Here is an 18,281-nt window from a genome sequence, read left to right as displayed (position 1 = left end):
CTTCCTCCTCGCTTTCCAGGGCCCGATCGATGTAGCAGCGGAGGAGAAGGGTCGCTCTTCCTTCCTCGCTTGATTTCTAACTTCGTCTTTGATCATGTTCCTGTGCTTGTGGATCCGATCGTGGCTTCACGACTACGAACGGGTTCTGGCTCTCGCTGTCCGCCTAATCTACATCCAGGTCAGTAAAGTTCCCTCTCGATTCATTGCTAGTTTGAAGATTTCTACTTTTCGATACTATTGTTCACTTGGGGAGATGTTCTCATTTGATTGCTAGTTTGGTCGCTTTCCCCTTTCTTTAATTCCATTGTTTATCTTTTGGGGAATTTTGCTATATGGCGTTGTAAATTAGGTTTTTTTTAATGGATTCAATGCTACCTGAAATTGCGTGTAAACAGTTGGATTTTATAATGTTTTATTTTGTCGTTGTCATCGCATTGAATTGAATGCTCTTGCATGTTTTCTTCAGATTGGGTGCTCGATTTTTGGATCACTAGGTGCTCTTTTCAATGGTCTTTTGCTGATAGATCTGGCGCTGGGTCTCTTCGCTCTGGTTGCTATCGACAGGAGTAGCGAACGCCTCGGGCGGACGTATGCTGTACTTCTCATTTGTGCTATCATCCTTGATGTTCAGTGGTTCATCCTTTTCTCCCGCATAATTTGGTACGATTTTTTCACTTTTTATCGTTCTGATAAGGAATTCTTATTCTGTTCGAAGTGGAAAAAAATGGCTCACTCAGACACAAGACATTCCAGTTTTTTTTTTTGTTGCATTTGCTGCTGATATTTTCTTCCTTGCTTATTCTGAAATTATAGTGATTCTGTTCCTATAATCATGATAATGTGGATAATTATCCTCGTTCATTTGTTTTTTTTTTGTTTGAAAATGTTTTAGCTTCTAAAATTATGATGGACAGTCTTCACCAGAGATATAGGGGGAATTTATTTTGAATTAAAATTACAAAATTCAACTTCTGATTTATCTGTTGAGTAGGCTCGAGTGAATAATCTCAAGTTGTCAAGTAGGGAAGGATGAGGTGTTGGAAGACTGAGTTGCCTTGTATGGCTGCAGGGTTAGCTAAGTTAGCCGAGTTGCCAAGTTGATCGAGTGCTCTGAGTTGGTCAAGTGACGAATAGCCAAGTCAGCCAAGTGATCCGAGTGCTCTAAGGGCAAGGTGAGTGTCGAGCTTGTCCGACTACCAAATGTTGCCGAGCCCGAATGGGTCGCTGTACCCAGTCTGTAAAGCGATGCAGAGTACTCGGGAAGTAATCCCGAGTCCGAGTGGGTTTCCGAGTGCTCAGAAACAAAGACGCCAAGGACTGCATTCAACGCAGTTTCTTTAAAATAGATTCATCCCCTCCGGTAGTGTTACGGGATCATGTTGGACGTCTGTTTTCCTGGATACAATGGCAAGACCACAAACCTAGCCTAGCACAAGTTGCTTGTGGTGAATTGCAAGAGTACCCGAATCTATCACAGGTAGAACTATCGAGCGGGTGCACGACCGAGAGAAAGAATAGAGGAACGAAGGTGGAGGAACTTTTTTTGCTTCTGCGTATCTCTGTATTTCTGCTATATAGGAGCTCCACCCTTCTGTAGAAATAAATACCACTTAATGGCCGAATAAAAGTCATGCACTCATCCGACTCAGAACATTAGCCGTTGGCCATTCAATTGGCAATTATGGATTCTCCATTAATGCATCCTTTACAGCAAGCAAAAGAATGATTCACGTGACAAAACGCTAGTTGATTCACTTAGGCAAATTTTGCCCCAACTGCATTTGATGTGCGCAGGTCGTGTTCGCACACGAGTCACCTTTTGTTTAGTGCAATCCGAGCCTTGGATTTGCACCCCTTGCAAGGACACGCATGAGAGAGAGTCTCTCTCCATGCATATGTTCACATCATCAATGTTTGTGACATATTATAAACTAACCATAATGCCTTGAAACTTCCAATATGAGACCAAATTCTCATTCATAATAGAGTTTCCTTCCTTCCCACCTTTTTTTCATTCACATTTCCAACCATCCCGCACATGATGGAAATATGGTATGTGATAGTATTCAATAGTTGAGTCTAAGTATAGGACAGATAAATTTTATCTTTTGAACCTTCCCTTAATTTGTTGTTTGTGTAAACTTTGACACATCTCACCTGGGATTTTCTGGTACAACTCAATTCTCATGAGTGTGTTCGTTCTTGCCGAAAAACACACCTTATTCTGTGAGAAGTTTTAATAATTGCGCCTTTAATTTTTTTGAAGTGACCCAACTTCTTTCTTACATAGGCGATTCAAGAGTTTCTACATTACTCTATTAGATAATTAAAAGTTGTATGCTTAACCTCCATCCTTTCGTTAGGTAGTTCCCCCACTTAGTTGATATAGTTAGGTTGCCCCATTGAATCTAGTTTATGGGATCTCCGGTATGTATAGGTTGGATTTCCTTTGCACGAACATTTTCCATCTGCATTAAATTCATATAACAAACTCTTTATTTAACCCTTTGTTTAATGGATCTGCTAGGTTATTCTTTAACTTTACATAGTCATAACTCCCGTTGATAGTGGTCGTCTAATGATATTGTGTCAACGGCGTATGTCTAGATTTACTATTTTATAGATGACTTTGTGTCTGGCCAATTACTGATTGACTATCACAACATATGCAAATTGTTGGCATTGGTTTTAGCCATCTAGGAACATCTTCTTTGTCATAGCTATTCAACCTCTTCACCACATTTGTCAAAAGTTACAAACTCATATTCTTTCATGGATTTAGTTATTACAGTTTGTTTAGAAGATTTCCATGAAAGGACTGCATTTCTTAAAGTGAATACATATCCACTCGTATATTAAATATCCAATTCGTATCGTTATATCCTTCAGCAAGATATCTCGTATAGTGTAGTCTATATTCACGAGTATACCTTAAGTATCTCAGTACTCTTGTTATTCCTTTTAGTGCTCAACACCTGGATTACTTGTGTATCTACTTAGTTTACTTACCATATAGGCTAAGTCTGGACGTGTACAACTCATCAAGTACATCAGACTTCCAATCATCCAAGAGTACTCTATCTAAGAGATACTTTCTCTTCGATTCTATGATAGATGTTGACTTGTATTTATTGACATTCCCTTGGTGAATTTTAAAGAATTTTGTCCATGTATGCTCTAAGAATTTTGATTCCTAGAATCACATCAGCTAGGTCTATGCCTTTCATGTCAAATCTTGAGTTCAATATATCTTTAGTAGATTTGATTATCTTATCATTACTGTCAATAATAAGTATGTCATCTACATATAGACACAAGATGACATAATTATTCTTTGTGGCTATCATGTAAACATATTTATCACATTCATTATTTTAAATTCACTTTCTTTCATGACATTATCAAAATTTTCATGTCACTGCTTTGGTACTTGTTTCAATTCGCATAATAACTTTACCAATCTATAAACTTTATTTTTTTGCCCTGACATAGAAAACCCTTAAGGTTGTTCCATATAGATTTCCTCTTCTAAATACTCATTTAGAAAAGTCGTCTTTACATTCATTTGATGTATTTCCAGATTTCATAGAGCGGTAATAGCCAACAACACTAATGGAAGTTATTTTCGAAATCGAAGAGTGCGTATCAAAGTAATCAAGGCTTGCATGTTGTCGATAACCTTTAATTATTAATTTGGCCTTGTACTTATCAATCGTGCCATCTGATTTCATTTTCTTCTTGAAAATCCACTTACAACCGAGTGATTTACTTCCGAGAGGAAAATCCACAAGTTCCCAAATGTAGTTTTGTAAGATAGAATCAATCTCAGTTGCAATTGCCTCTTTCAAGTGAACTTCATCAAAAGAGCCTATAACTCCTGAGTAACTTTAGGGATTACTTATCAACATGAAAGTGTTAAAATCCATTCCAAAGAATTTTCCCACTAGAGCTTTTTTATTTCGTTTGAGCTCAACCTCAATTAATTCATCATCTTCTTCTTCCTCTGGTGTTTCATATTCCCGTTTTGAGGACCTTCCTTCCTCTCGGGTCTTATATGGATACACATGTTTGAAGAACGAGACATTTCTTGATTCAATAATTGAGTTCTTATGTGTCTTTAGAATTTGAGATTTATACACAAGGAACCCGTAAGCACTACTATTATGTGCATATCCTATAAATATGCAATCAACAGTTTTTGGTCCTATCTTAATCCTTTTCGGATCAAATATCAAACTTTAGCAAGATACCCCCACATTCGCAAGTATTTGTAGAATAGTTGTCTTTCTTTCCACAACTCATACGGACTTTTATCTATTTTCTTCTGAGATACCTTATTTAAAAGGGAATTAGCTATTAACACAGTTTCCCTACATGTGTAGTCCAGAGCTCAATAGAAGACCATTCATCATCTCCTTTAGAGTGTGATTTTTTCGCTTAGCAACACCATTTTGTTGAGAAGTTTAGGGAGTTGTTGTTTCGTGCTTGATCCCATGTTTAGCACACAATTCAATGAATGATGATACATATTCACCACCTCAATCACTTTGTGTCACCTTAATTTTTTTATTAAGTTGGTTTTCAACATCATTGTTATAGAGAATGAATTTCTCTATAGTTTCATCCTTACTTTTGAGAAGATACACAAAACAATATTTTGTGTTAGTATTAACAAAAATAATGAAGTATTTATTTCCACCACGTGTCGGTGTACCTTTTAGGTCACACACATCGGCGTGGATTAGACCGAGTAGTTCGTTGTTTTTTTCAATATGTTGAACGATGATCTTGTTATTTTCGCTTTAAGACAATTCTCACACTTGTATTTTGGGTTAAGGTGGAATGTATGTATGCTTTGCATGTTAATCAATCTACGCAACACATCGTTAAAACATGTCTAGTCTACCATGTCACAAACAAGAAGACTCAAGTGTATAAACGAAAGAGTTTTCAATTTTATTAACCTTAGGTCTAACAGTCAAATAACTCATCAATTGCATAATTCTTTCCAAAAAAATATTCCATTTTTAAGTTTGCTCAAAAATAATGTGGAAGTCATGCTTGCTCAAAAGTGATCCGAACACTAGATTTTTCCAAACATTCGGAACATACAACACATTTTTCAGAGTGAGCTCCTTGTCCAAAGTCATCTTCAGCACCACTTTTCCTTGACTTATAATGTTCGAGGTTGTTGAGTTCCCCATGAACAACTTGTCGCCATCTTTGACTTATTCGAAGTTGTAGAGTAGTTTCTTGTTGTAGCATAGATGTCTGGTGGCATCAGTATCGATTCACTGTTGTTGTGGGTTTGAACTTACCAGGTTCAGTTCGAAGAACATAGCGTAGAGATTTCCATTTCTGGTCCCTCATTCAGATTGTACTCCTGCTTCTTCTTCGACTTCTTGCATTTCGAAAACTTGTGACTGAGTACTTCCCAGATAATTTCTTTTAGCTTATGCCTCCTCTGGATCCCATCTTGGAAGATTTGATATTCTCTATTTCGAGCTTTGACCACGTTGACTTTTAGCTTGAGAGACTTTATCTCTAAACTCTTATAGTCTTCCTCAATTCAAAATTTAACAACGAGTTGTTCCATGTTTATCTCCTTCTGTTTATGTTTCAAGCAGGGTTTGAAGTGCCGAGCCGTGCCGCCCGAAACAGTCGAAATTTACTGTTCCGGTGACGAACCGAAATTGGCACAGTAGGAGAACAAATTTCGCTGCCACCGAAAGCGTCGCGCGGCGCCTCCACCGGCTCTGGAAGCATCGCGCGGCGCCTCCGCCGGAGCCGGAAGCGTCGCACGATGCCTCCACCGTCGACGGAGGCGTCGCGCTCCGCAGCACGCGATCGCGAGATCGGGATTGGGCGCACTATTACAAACGAAATTTTTTTAATTAATTAAACAATTCCCAAGTGTGATATTTTGAATAGACTTTTATAAACCCTAATTAAATTATTCCTATAAAATATATTTAAAATTTTAAAAAATTAGAAAAAATTAATTGATATTAAAAAAAATCTTTTTTACTGTTTTAAATTTATTTAAAAAATTTTAAAAAATAAAAAATTCTAATAAATCATATTTATATTCTAATAATTTATTATTATTATTTTATTTTGTTTTTTTGCTGTTTAATTTATATTTTAATTTTTTTTACCATTTTAAATATATAAGATTTAAACTAATAATTAATTAAATGAATAAACAATTAATTTATATAATTATGATGTATCAATTTTAATTCAAGTAATTAATACATCTTTAAAGAAAATTATATTTAATTATTTTTTTAAGCCATATTAAGTTGTTCAAGCAACTTATATAAAATCAATATACAATTTATTTTAAAATTATATACAATAAACATATCTATCTAATAATTACTATATATTAATAAAAAAATATCGAAACTGTATCGGCACGGCACGATACGATACCGAAACCGTATCGTTCCGGTCTGAGACCGAAACCTCGGCACGGGTCGAAATTTTAAACCTTGATTTCAAGTAGTTTTTGAAATACTTTCAGCCGGGAGACAGCTTCTCAATGATAGCTGCCACCTGAAAGGTTGAACTCAACATCATACTTTTCGAGTGAATCTCGTGCAAGATTAAAACTCTTGGACTTGGTTGATCACTATCTTGGAGTCAACCATCTTGTAATCCAAGATTCGTCCCACGATGAATTTCTTGGCCTTGCCTCCTCTGTTTTGCATCATCCGTTTTGTACTTCTTGTCTAGGGAGTCCCGCAACTCCTTTGTCATTTTCTTCGTGCTATACACAATATATAGCAAGTTGGCAAGGTAGTTGAGGATGTACTTTTGGCATAGGAACTCATAAAGAATTCATGCCTCCACTCACTGATGGTTTGGACATCAATAACATCCTTATCATGCTTGGAAGTTTCCTCGGTCAAGAACTGAGCCAAATTTAGCGTGGTTAGGTCGAATAACATATTATATTGCCTTCGCTTCAAGTTTACTCGGTGAACTTCTCTAGCTTTTCCCCATGATTGATTAGAATATTTTCAATTGGGTCGGTGGGGCCTTCACGTGATGAGTCTGTTGCACCTCAACATTTTCCGTGACTGTCTCAACAGAAACGAGTCTGTTTTAAGATTGTTAGACAATCTTCATCGGAGATATAAAGGGAATTTATTTTGAATTGAAATTACAAATTCAACTTCAAACGTATCTATTGAGAAGGCTTGAGGGAATAATCTCAAGATGCAAAGCAGGGAAGGATGAACTGCTCGGGATGACTGAGTTGCCTGAAAGATTGGGCTTCCTTGTATGACCCAGTTAACCAAGTGTTGAGTTAGTTGAGTACGAGTCATCGAGTCAAGCGTAGCCAAGTGATGAATCGCTGAGTCAACCGAGTGTTGAGTCGGTCGGTGCTCTGCTGTGAGTGTTGAGTGCTTTAAGGGCAAGTTGAGTGTCGAGTCGTAAGAGTCGCCTGATTGTCGAATGTTGCCGAGCCCAAATGGGTTGCTGTACTTAGTCAAGAAAGCAATGTAGAGTACTCGAGAAGTAATCACGAGTCCATGTGGGTTTCCGAGTGCTCGGAAATAGAGACGCTTAAGTCTACGTTCAATACAGTTTCTTTAAAACAGATTCGTTCCCCTCCAGCGGTGCTACGGAGTCATGCTGGACGTCTGTTCCCAAGATACAATGGCAAGACCACAAACACAACCTAGCACAAGTTGTTTGTGGCAAACTGAGAAAGTACCTGAACGCTATCACGGGTAGAGCTGTTGAGCGAGCGCACAACAAAGAGAAAGAACAGGGGAATATAGGTGGAGGATCTTCTTTGCTGCATATCTGCTCAAGGCCATAACATCTTTATATTGGAGCTCCACCCTTTTGTAGCAGTAAATACCACTTAATGGTTGAATAAAAGTGATTTACCCCTCTGACTCAAAACGTTAGCCGCCAGCCATCAACGGTCTGCCATTTCAGTTGGTGGTTACGGATTCTCCATTAATGCATCCGTTACAACAAACAAAAGAATGATTCACGTGGCAAAATATTGGTTGATTCAATTGGGCAAATTTTGCCCCAACTGGTCTAACATTTGACGCGCGCAGGTCGTGCGACACACGAGTCACCCTTGGTTCAGTGCAATTCAGGCCCTAGATTTACACTCCCTGCAAGCCCACACGTGTGAGAGAGTTTCTCCCCATACATATGTTCACAACATCAATGCCTGTGACATATTATAAACCAATCATAATGTGTTGAAACTTCCAATGTGGGACTAAAGTCCCATTCACAATGGAGTCTCATTTTTTTTTCCACTTCTTTTCCATTCACATTTCCAACATATGAAAGGTACTAATTTAGTTGAACAAGAAAAGAGAGTAGAAAAAATATGCAAAACGTTGATCCAATTTTAATCAGTTTCCTGATTTTTTAGTTTTAATGCAATACATATGCCTTTTTACTAATCCAAACATAAGTGACAGTTGATAGAATAAGGGTATTCACACTTACTCTATAGGGGAGATTGCTGTCCAAATTGTTGGCTTTTGTGGACATATAAAAGTATTGATAATTTATACAAACTCAGCAAATTATGTATGCTGAAGGAAGCTCAGCGATTGACCAGACGGATTACAGCCTTGTCAAGATTCATATCCAAGTCGTCCGATCGGAGCCACCCTTTCTTCAAGGTTCTACGCCAAGCTACGAAATTTCAATGGGACACCGAATGTGACAAGGCGCTGGAGGAGCTCAAGAGTTATTTAACCTCTTTACTTGTACTGGCAAAGCCTATCGTGAGCGAGCCGCTCTGGATGTACTTGTCGTCCACAGAGTGACTGGTCGGCTTAGCATTGGTGCGACAGAACGACGCTGAACAACGACTGGTGTATTGTTTGAGCCACATATTAAAAGATGCTGAATGCCACTGCACCTATCTCGAGAAACTGGTGTACGAGCTGGTCCTCGCCTCTCGGAGGTTACACCCATACTTTTTGTCACTTCCCATAATTGTCTTAACTAACAGCACTTTAGGAAGAGTCCTCCTTAACTTCAAAGCGTCCGATTGGCTAATCACGTGGACCACAGAGCTGAGCGAGTTTGATATACAATACCAGCCCAGATTGGCGATCAAGACGGAAGCCTTAGCCGATTTTGTTACCGAAGTACAGAATGTCGAGTTAGAGGCAACTTGGAAGATATATGTGGGCGGGTCCTCCACCCGCCAAGGCAGTGGAGTAGGCATATTACTGATATCACCACGTGAAGAGCGATTGTAGCTATCCGTTCAGTTGGATTACCGAGCCACAAACAATAAGACGGAGTACGAAACACTGATCACCAGCTTACAGGCAACCAAACATGTAGGGGCCACCCGAGTGGTTATCCACTCGGATTCTCAATTGGCAGCACAACAACTCTTTGGTTCTTTCGAAATAAATAACACGAGGTTAAAATTATACACGGAGACTTTCGAGAAGTTGAAGGCGGGATTCCAGGAAGTAATCATGCAAAAAATCCCTCGGGTGAACAACCAGTACGTGGATGAATTGACCAAGTTATCAAGTTCCTTAAACCCTGTGGTATTGGAAAAGCCAATTGAGCAGGTGATGTTGGTGCCTTACATTGACAAAATGGCAGGGTTGGAACCTCTCATTGACTAGAGGACACCTCTGATTGAGTTCCTCCGATCGGGCAATATGCCGACTGACCTAAAGCAGACTCGATTGATAAAAAAGAGAGTCGGGCAGTTCACACTGGTAGGAGATCATCTATACAAAAGATCCTTCTCGAGGCCCTTACTGAAGTGTATTGGATCAAAAGGCATTCAATACATTCTGCAAGAAGTTCACCAAGGCTGTTGTAGCAGCCATTCGGGCGGTAGTTCGTTGGTAAGGAAAATCCTGTTGGCAGGTTATTTCTAACCTACCTTGCAAGTCGATGCCGCCCGGATGGTAGCAACCTACTTGTCTTGCTAAAAATATCAAAATATACCACATAGACCTATAGAAGAGCTGAAGGCATCCATCGCCGCTTGCCCATTCGACCAGTGTGGAGGATGGACATTGTTGGACCCTTCCCCTTGACGATTGGACAGGAAATTTCTTCTTGTGACTGTAGACTACTTCTCTAAATGGGTAGAAGCTGAGCTGCTTGCCAAGATAACCGAATAGATGGTTATCAAGTTCTTGTGGAAGAACATCATATGTCGGTTCGGCGTCCCTCACAAACTCGTCTCCGGCAATGAAAGACAATTTTAAGGACGACGGCTTAGAGAATGATGTGCAGGCTATGGTATTACGCAAACTTTTACATTAGTAGCTTACCCCTAAAGCAATGGCTAGGCAGAAGCAACCAACAGAGAAATTCTCAAAGGACTTTGGAATCGGTTCGACCACGTAGTGGGAAGCTAGGTAGATGAACTATCGAGCGTGTTGTGGGCCTACCGCATTACGCCTAGGGAAGCTACCAGCATAACTCCGTTCCACTTAGTATACGGAGGGAAAGCAGTTGCGCCGGTCGAGATAGGGATTGAGTCCGATTGGATACAACTTTACGACGAGGAAAATCCCGATCGGCGCCTTATGGAATTAGACTTAATAGACGAAATCAGAGAAAAAGCAGTCGTGCAGCTGATGGCATACCGGCAGAGGAGAAATTAGAACTACAACAGTAGGGTTATTCCTAGATCTTTCCAGGTCGACGACTTAATCTGGAAAAGAGTCAAGTTAGTCTGTGACGTCACCAAGCTAGAGGCCCGTGGGGAGGACCGTATAAAGTAATCCAAAAGCTTAATTCGGGATCCTATTAACTACAAGATGAAAATAGAAGGAACCTGGAATGGCCTTGAAGTGCAAACCATCTGCAACCCTACCAGGCCGGGTAGTAAGTTTGAGATTGAATTCCTGTAAATTTGTTCTATGAATGCAGGAAAGATTAAATGAAAATTGGCTAACTGTCAAAGACTCACGTTCCGATTGGCCGTGTTATAAGCGAGCTTACTCTCGCGCCTCCAAGTTATAGCCCGCGGGTTTCAGACCAGGCTTGTCCCGAACTCACGTGTTATAAGCAAGCTTGCTCTCGTGCCTCCAAATTTATAGCCCTTGATTGGCCGATCGGGCTTGTGTCAAAGACTCTCAACCCTTTCGGGTGAGTTATAAATGAGCCAAGCTCTCACGCCTCTAAACTCTTATGTTGTTCGGCTAAGTTATAAGCAAATAAAACTCTCGCACTAAGTGCTCAAAGTCGCATGTGTCGATCGGCCGTGTAATAAGCAAATCCCAACTTTTGTGTGGCATATTACACGGACAAATAAAAAGAGCCAAGTTTACTACGCTAAGGATAAGCTAAAGGGTTGCAAGACTTCATAACAGAGAACTTAAAAGCGCCGAACGAGCACTCATCAATTCATACTTAGATTTTTTACGGGTTCCCTGGGTGTGTACAAAAAATAGCTGACAAAATAGAAAAAACTATGCAAGGTAATCGAGCACGTCGTCGGGGAGCGAATCCAAGATCTTTTCCCTTTTAATAATATTGCTCGACAGATTGGGGGAAAGATAGCTGCCCTCCTTCAGTTGTTGGAGGGTCCTATCTATATTGTAGTCAAAGAGACGGAGGGTCCGATCTGTGCACATTTTGTTGAAATCTTGGGAGCAAAGCTACTTCACCCGGAAGGATTTCAACCGATCAGGCTCCTCCTCCTTGAACTTGTTAAGCTCGGCCTTGGACGCCTCCAACTCGGCCTTCAGCGCAGCCAGCTAGCTCGGCATTTTTTGCATCTATTGTTCATTTATGCTCCCCGAGCTAGAGGCCACTTGCTGCTTGCTCCATCGTTCGACTAACCTACTCAGCCGCTAGCGATGCTTCTGCCTCTTCTAGCTTCTTAGCCAAGACCCGGACCTCCTTGTTTTTGATGTTCAGATCTTCGATGGCTCGGAGTTTCCTGGCATTGACAGAATTTAACTTCGATTCAAAATGGTGAGCCTGCTTGGTTAGCCGATCGAGCTGGAGGGTCTAATCATGATTCTTATTCTTCTCTACAGTGAGCGCCCGCTCGGATCTAAAAAGCTACTCGGAGCTCATATCTAAGTCTTTTTTGAGCTAGCTCCGCGATTAACCGCTCGACTCGGGTCCATGAGATATCCTGTTGCTCGGCTGACGCTCGAAGTCGTTGGTTCTCGTGTTCAAGGAAGGCTAGCCGCTGACATATAGCCAAGCTCTCAACTCAAAATTGCAACCAAATGAAGCTAGTCAGCCCTGATCGGAAAAAGTAAAGAAAAGATTCAACTAAACTTACCCCAGTTGCTTTCTAGGTAAAACCGTCAACTAGCTCCCTAGGTAGGACGGTCGCCGCTCAGGCCCTAACGTCTACCTAGATTTGTGCTAGAGGACCTTAGATTGTAATTTGATGCTGTGGGGAGCGCAACTTGGCGTCGTCTGGACTACACCACTCATCGGTCGACAAACGGAGAATTGCCTTAACATGCCTACGGCAACTCAGATCGGAAGGCTCTGAGGTGGCTGGGCCCTTAGATCTGGACATCGAGGATGAGTGAATAATTGAAATTGGGGCCTCTACGCTGACTGACGAAGGTGGAAGATAGGCGATCAGTAACGCGAGTATTGTCGCAGCCAGCAGTGCAGATAGAGAGGGGGTCTGGTCGGAAGAAGGGGGAGTCGGCAAGACAGCCTCCCTCTCAAGAATCATTGAAGTAGAGGATTTCTCCCGCTCGGATGGCGGTCGGGAGGTCGTTGCTGGAGCGCGGGCCTGAAAAGCCGAAGTCATCTAGCAGGAAGAGGACTCCGCTCGATGTCGCTTGCAACGTTAGATCAACGGCTCGCTCGACGTGGCCGATTCAAACGGAACAGTGATCGACGCCATGGAGGGGAGTTCGGGCGACAGCTCGCCAGTGGTGGTTGTTGCGTCACTGGCCGCCACCCAACTTCCCCCTGCTTTGTTAGTCGGCTCGTCGGAATGCTCGATCGGTAACAGGCCACGACTCTCCAGCTGACCACTCCTTTAGCGTTGATATCTGCATCGGCAAGCTTACACTTGTCGCTCAACAACGCTCGGTTCATGATTTGATTTGCAAAAAGGAGATAGAAATCAGTTAGATTCAAATATGGCAGGAAGAAAAATAACGTACCAAGGGGGGCAGGTAGCCGTGTTCGAATGGGCTCAACCCGAACACATATAAAACTCTCCAAAAGCAGCCTGTGTATATGGTACTTCTGACTGACAAGACTCGCGGCTACTTGGAGGTAAGTAGATTGGCTCGGATAGCGCCCGAGTGGAGGAGGCTTCGACAACTCTATCTGCCAGCTGGTCGGGAAGGCAAGCCGAGCGAGTAAGCGAACATAAAAATAATGCTCTTTTTAGTGCTTATTTGAGGAGGACATTTTGTCAAAATATACAGCGCCTACTCGAGCTTGGAAAAGGAAGGTGGTCGACTCAAAAAATTTCAGATAATAGAAGTAGTGGAAAACGCGAGGCACAAGGGGGATCCCGTATAGACGGAATAGTACAACCACCCCCCATAGTAGTCTGAAGGAAGTGGGCACTAACTTATGCATGGGAATGTGAAAGTATCTATAAATTTCAGAGAAAAAAGGGTGGATGGGAAAGCGTAGGCCGACATAAAATTGGTCTTTGAAGAAGGGCAAAAAATCGTTTGGGGGCGTGAGGGTGATCGTAGGCAGAGGGAATGACAATTTGATAATCGTCGGAAAAGCGATAGGTGAGTTTCATTTGATCGACCTTATCGCTGTTAAATTTGAACTCGGTAGAGGGATTCCACAACCCGAGCACAGCTGGGTGTGGGGAAGAAGAAACTACCATGGAACAAAGGAGGGAGATCGAAGAGTTAAAGGAAGAAAGAAGAAGGAACTTACAGGAAAGGAAGAGATCGCCGACAACGAGCAGAGAAAGGAAAGCAAGGAGGCTATCGAGACGAAGACGAGGAACGCAATAGGGCGAAGGACAAAATTAAGTGCGACCTAAGTCGCCCGATTAAGGGCTTTGGAAAACGAGGCTTTATCGTGACTGTTGAATTCGAAAAGGTAGACATCACATCAGACCTAAACAGTCGCCTATCACATCATGCATGTGACGATAGGAAAAGGTGGTACATGGCATTTGATTACAGGAAGCATTAATGGAGCATAATTGAAAGGCATGGTCAGCATGCTTTACATTAATAGTAGAGGATTTGAACGGTTTGACGTCAGTAGCCGTTAAAAGGTACTAAGTGAAGAAGGCCACTTGGGACAGAGAGTAGAAAGAAATGGAAAAATGGATAAGTGTTGTCCACAACAACACCAATCGGCATCAACCCCGGAGTATGGAGTAGGCGATTGGGGATGAGGCCAGAAATAAGCTTACCAATGACTAAGTATCATCCTCAACAGAGCCGAGCGGCAGCTATAAATCCTTGTGTACCAAAAATCGTAGTTGAGCGGCGGCTATAAACCTTTATACAGTAATATTCACAACCGAGCGACGGCTATAAATCCTTGCGTAGTAAGCCTAACAGCTGAGCGGCAGCTCTAAATCCCAGAATATCAAAGCAGGGAGAAGAGTTCTAGAAAATAATAATTGTCCAGTCAGGCGGACTTGCATCCTCCTTCGATAAGACTTGAGAGGAAGACTTATGATACGGTGATGGAAAGGGGCCCACTAAAGATTGGACAAAGCGAGGAAGAACGACTGGTGTGGAGATCAGAGTCAAAGAGAGATGGTCCACAGGTCAAGCAAAGTCAGCCAAACAGAACAACAAGGCCAAACGGATGGCCTGCCCAGTCCGAGCGAACAAGCAAGGTCAAACGGTATGCCCCGCCCCTGAAAGCTTGCGAAGGAACGATGAAGACAACATGAAAATTGTCGGACCATTGGCCTGGCCAATCGAACGGCACCTCCACTTGGATGAAAATTAGGCCTCCGGCAATAGGGGCAGCCGAGTGAAGGGAAATGACTCTGATTAGTACGATTGAGCTAGGGTGTCTCAGCCGAGTGACCATCGGTCGGCCTACAGCGGGACCCATCTACATATCTCATCGTACGTTCTTGGAGGTTAGTGCCACTGACAACAGAGTATGTCCAGCAGACAAATCGTACTTTGCAAGCTTCCAGCTTGTCACATCAGGGATTTGCATGCTTGCTTAAGGAAAGGTGTCGGGGACACTTTTTGACTTGTCTTTTCCTAGGACGCTTTGGAAAATGTGCGCATGCTTTGAGATGCTGCACAGGCACTACAGTGGCGCTATAAAATGGGGTTCCCATCTACAAGTGGAGGTATGCACAATTTTGTGATTCTACACGCTCTTTGCTATTGCATTCTCATTACTCTCTAATTCATCGAAAACTGACTTGAGCGTCGGAGAGTCAACGCCAGGAACCCCTTCCCGGCCCAACATTAACGCCTCTTGTGTTGCAGGATCACGTGGAGTCTTCGTTTCGTCTACCTTCAAGCCATATCCCCTGCTTGCCATCTTCTTCGCTTTCGGATTGGAACAAACTTCATTACTGGGACTCATCTTTCTGCCCTCCCTATGACCCTGCCCATGTTGCAGGTATGGCCATGGAGAGGAGTCATACTTGTACGATGAAAAAAGAAAAAGAGATTTGGAGAAAGAAGAAGAGGTAAAAGAGGAAGCTTTGCTCCTTTTTGACTTCACAGGAAGCTAGTGTCGCGTAGTGGATAATTTTCCTTCGATTTCTTCGAACTCATACATTTTGCAGATAAATTGAATCATGCAATAGCATCTTCTTGATTGAGGGAAGAAAGAAGATTTGCAAGATTATTTGGAAGATCTATGTAAGTTACAATGCTGATCTTATCATAGTCACAGTATTTACATCTTCCTGTCTGGTTAAAATTAACACTTAGAAGAGGTTGATATATAAATAAGAGAAGAAAAAGCTTTCCTAGTCCCTGGTGTTCCTTTCACTCCAAATTATCTCAATCTAACCTAACTATACCCTACAGTGGAGGTCCATTACCGAAGATCTCTAAGGGGCTTCTTTTAGATATTAATCTCACCCAACTGAAAAAAAAAAAAGCTTGAAAGTGCATTTTAGTAAGAGATTGCTAGTTTCATCTGAAAAACCACATATTCTATATATTGGTTTGTGTAGCATGTCTGTATCAGTTAGGAATCTCTTTGTATCAAATCTATATTTTGTGATTTGGCAGTATTTGTATATATATATTTTTGTGTGTGAGTCATATTGGTGTTGGTTTCGTAAACATTTTGCTTTGTTTGCAAATATAAGCAACACAGTCCAAAGCTTTCCATCTTTAATCTCCATTTATGATCACATACTTCATTCATGTCCATTTCTTACAATTCAACTATTCTTAAAACCTTGTCATTATGTAGGAATGCTGAACCTGAGAAGTTTGGGGTGCCCTTTGTCTTCTCTGTGAAACTTACTATGGCGATGCAAATTATTGGCTTTTCGACAAGGTTTTTTTCATTGTTCTTGTGGATCCAGATTTACAGATTGGGGGCTTCCAATGTCATTTGTAGAGTCTCGCCTGAGGCAGTTGTTGAAGATTGTGAAGCAGCTGATGTGGGGTCAAGTTTATCGAGTCCAAAACCTTACAAGACTTTGGAACAGTGCTCTGATTCAAATATTAATTCGGTTGATTCCATCTATGACCCTCCATTTTTGAGTACTTCAGAGATCACTAATAAAGTTGATGAGAGGAACAATCTGAGTCCTAATTGTGAGACATTGAGAAAATGCTCTGAGTCGGATGAGGATTTTGAGGATTTTATTTACGATCCTACGCGTTTGCCTATACTTTTTCAAGAGGCTAAGGATGAAACGCGTCTCCAAAAGGTAAACTCTCTGCTTCCAATAACTATGTCTGCATATAACATGTTATTCTAGGCAAGAGTTCTTTTAAGCAAATTACCAAGCCGCTATGTATTCCATGTCTCATATCCTCCGAATAGGTTAGCTAGTTCTAGAAGTGTTTTTGCCCACTATATTTTTAACCCACAATCTTGAGATATCGTTTCTCAGTTTTCTTCTTGGGTGTCCATGATAGGATTTGTAGTCCTCAATAGACTACAATGTGATGTAGTTGCAGTGATTAGTTTATGTAGTATATTTGCCTATATTCACAATCTTATCTACCAGGCCAAGGAGAAGATTTCAGCTTCGAACAACAGTTGCATTAACGAACCATTACAGGAAAGCGAAGCATCACACCTTAACCTATGTAGCAACAGGCAAGTCCGGATCGTTCAGGTATGTTTCATGGTTACATAATCTTCTTATTGCATCATTTGCAGTTATGCACTTGTCTCAAATTCTCAGCCTGAGAATTTATCTGCATTGTAGGTCGGCACTGCAGTGCCTCGGCCCTACATCCCTTGACCCTCGAGGTACTTTTTCATAGAGAATTTTCTCGCCCTCTGAAGTTTTTTTCCGGGAGACAGCAAAAAACTCCTAGTGCCAGAACTAGGAATTGTACAGGTTCGTCGTCTTAGAAGTGATCCAAGATGATTGTCGATGGATCAATTTTCTTGGAAGCACAGAATGCTCGAATTAGAGAACTGATAACATTTCCATGGAGGTAAAAGCTTTTAGGATACTCTTACATAACATACATTTGCCCATTTAGAGCCTTCTTTCAACTGGTAGTGATTATGTTTCTTAGAGGAAAATATTTTTCTTGAATTTCCTAACCAAAGTGTGGATTCATTAGGTCGAATTGCGACTTGATTTCTCTATCCTGAATCATATCAAAAGTTACATTTAGCTCGAGTGAGATACAACTAACAATCTCACTGAAAAACACACCGAAAACATTAACACTATTCCTGTCATCTTTGAGAAACAAAGAGTAATTATTTCACTGAACTCCGAATCGAAGTGAACGTGATCACTACAAGGTTCACTATCAATCATTGATGTGGCAGCGACAACAGGAGCTACGTGGCAAGCACAGAACTCAATTAACGTAGAGTCACGTAGGTCCGACCTAACATCGGGCTCATGGTCAAGGCCACGAACCTAAAGGCAGAGTCACCTGATTACAGTCCAATAATCTAGTATAAAAGAGTGCCTGTGTAGACGGGTTGGGAGACGCGCACACTGATTTTTCTACTAGTTAGCAATTTCATTTTTCCTCTAGTTGTTTTCTCTTCTTCCCTATGTTTGACGTGAGTGTCAAAAGGGTTTACTAAAGTTTCTTGGCCCCCTTCTAATTCTACCAGATGCTTGCAATCTTCTCGCTCATTCCGCAGTGGGGTAGAGTTTTGTATTTAGTTCAGAGCAATCATCA

General features: G+C 41.4%; 1 protein-coding gene across 1 annotated transcript; it reads left to right on the top strand.

Moving 5' to 3' along the window:
- On the top strand, positions 1-17,493 carry LOC122014854. Its single transcript, XM_042571326.1, has 5 exons — positions 1-178; positions 467-660; positions 16,363-16,828; positions 17,132-17,242; positions 17,336-17,493. The coding sequence occupies exons 1-5, from the start codon at positions 95-97 to the stop codon at positions 17,369-17,371; spliced, it is 891 nt and encodes a 296-aa protein (XP_042427260.1). The 5' UTR covers positions 1-94; the 3' UTR covers positions 17,372-17,493.
- The last annotated feature ends 788 nt before the right edge of the window (positions 17,494-18,281 follow it).

The sequence above is a fragment of the Zingiber officinale genome, chromosome 8B (assembly GCF_018446385.1).
Source record: "Zingiber officinale cultivar Zhangliang chromosome 8B, Zo_v1.1, whole genome shotgun sequence".
Lineage (NCBI taxonomy): Eukaryota > Viridiplantae > Streptophyta > Magnoliopsida > Zingiberales > Zingiberaceae > Zingiber > Zingiber officinale.
The sequence above is the reverse complement of the archived record's forward strand: the minus strand, read 5'-3'. Positions and strand labels throughout refer to the sequence as shown.

Coding starts and splice junctions, on each gene's coding strand:
- LOC122014854 (XM_042571326.1), top strand. CDS start 95: ATGTTCCTGTGCTTGTGGATCCGATCGTGGCTTCACGACTACGAACGG. Junction 179..466: donor TCCGCCTAATCTACATCCAG/GTCAGTAAAGTT, acceptor TGTTTTCTTCAG/ATTGGGTGCTCGATTTTTGG. Junction 17,243..17,335: donor GGCAAGTCCGGATCGTTCAG/GTATGTTTCATG, acceptor TCTGCATTGTAG/GTCGGCACTGCAGTGCCTCG.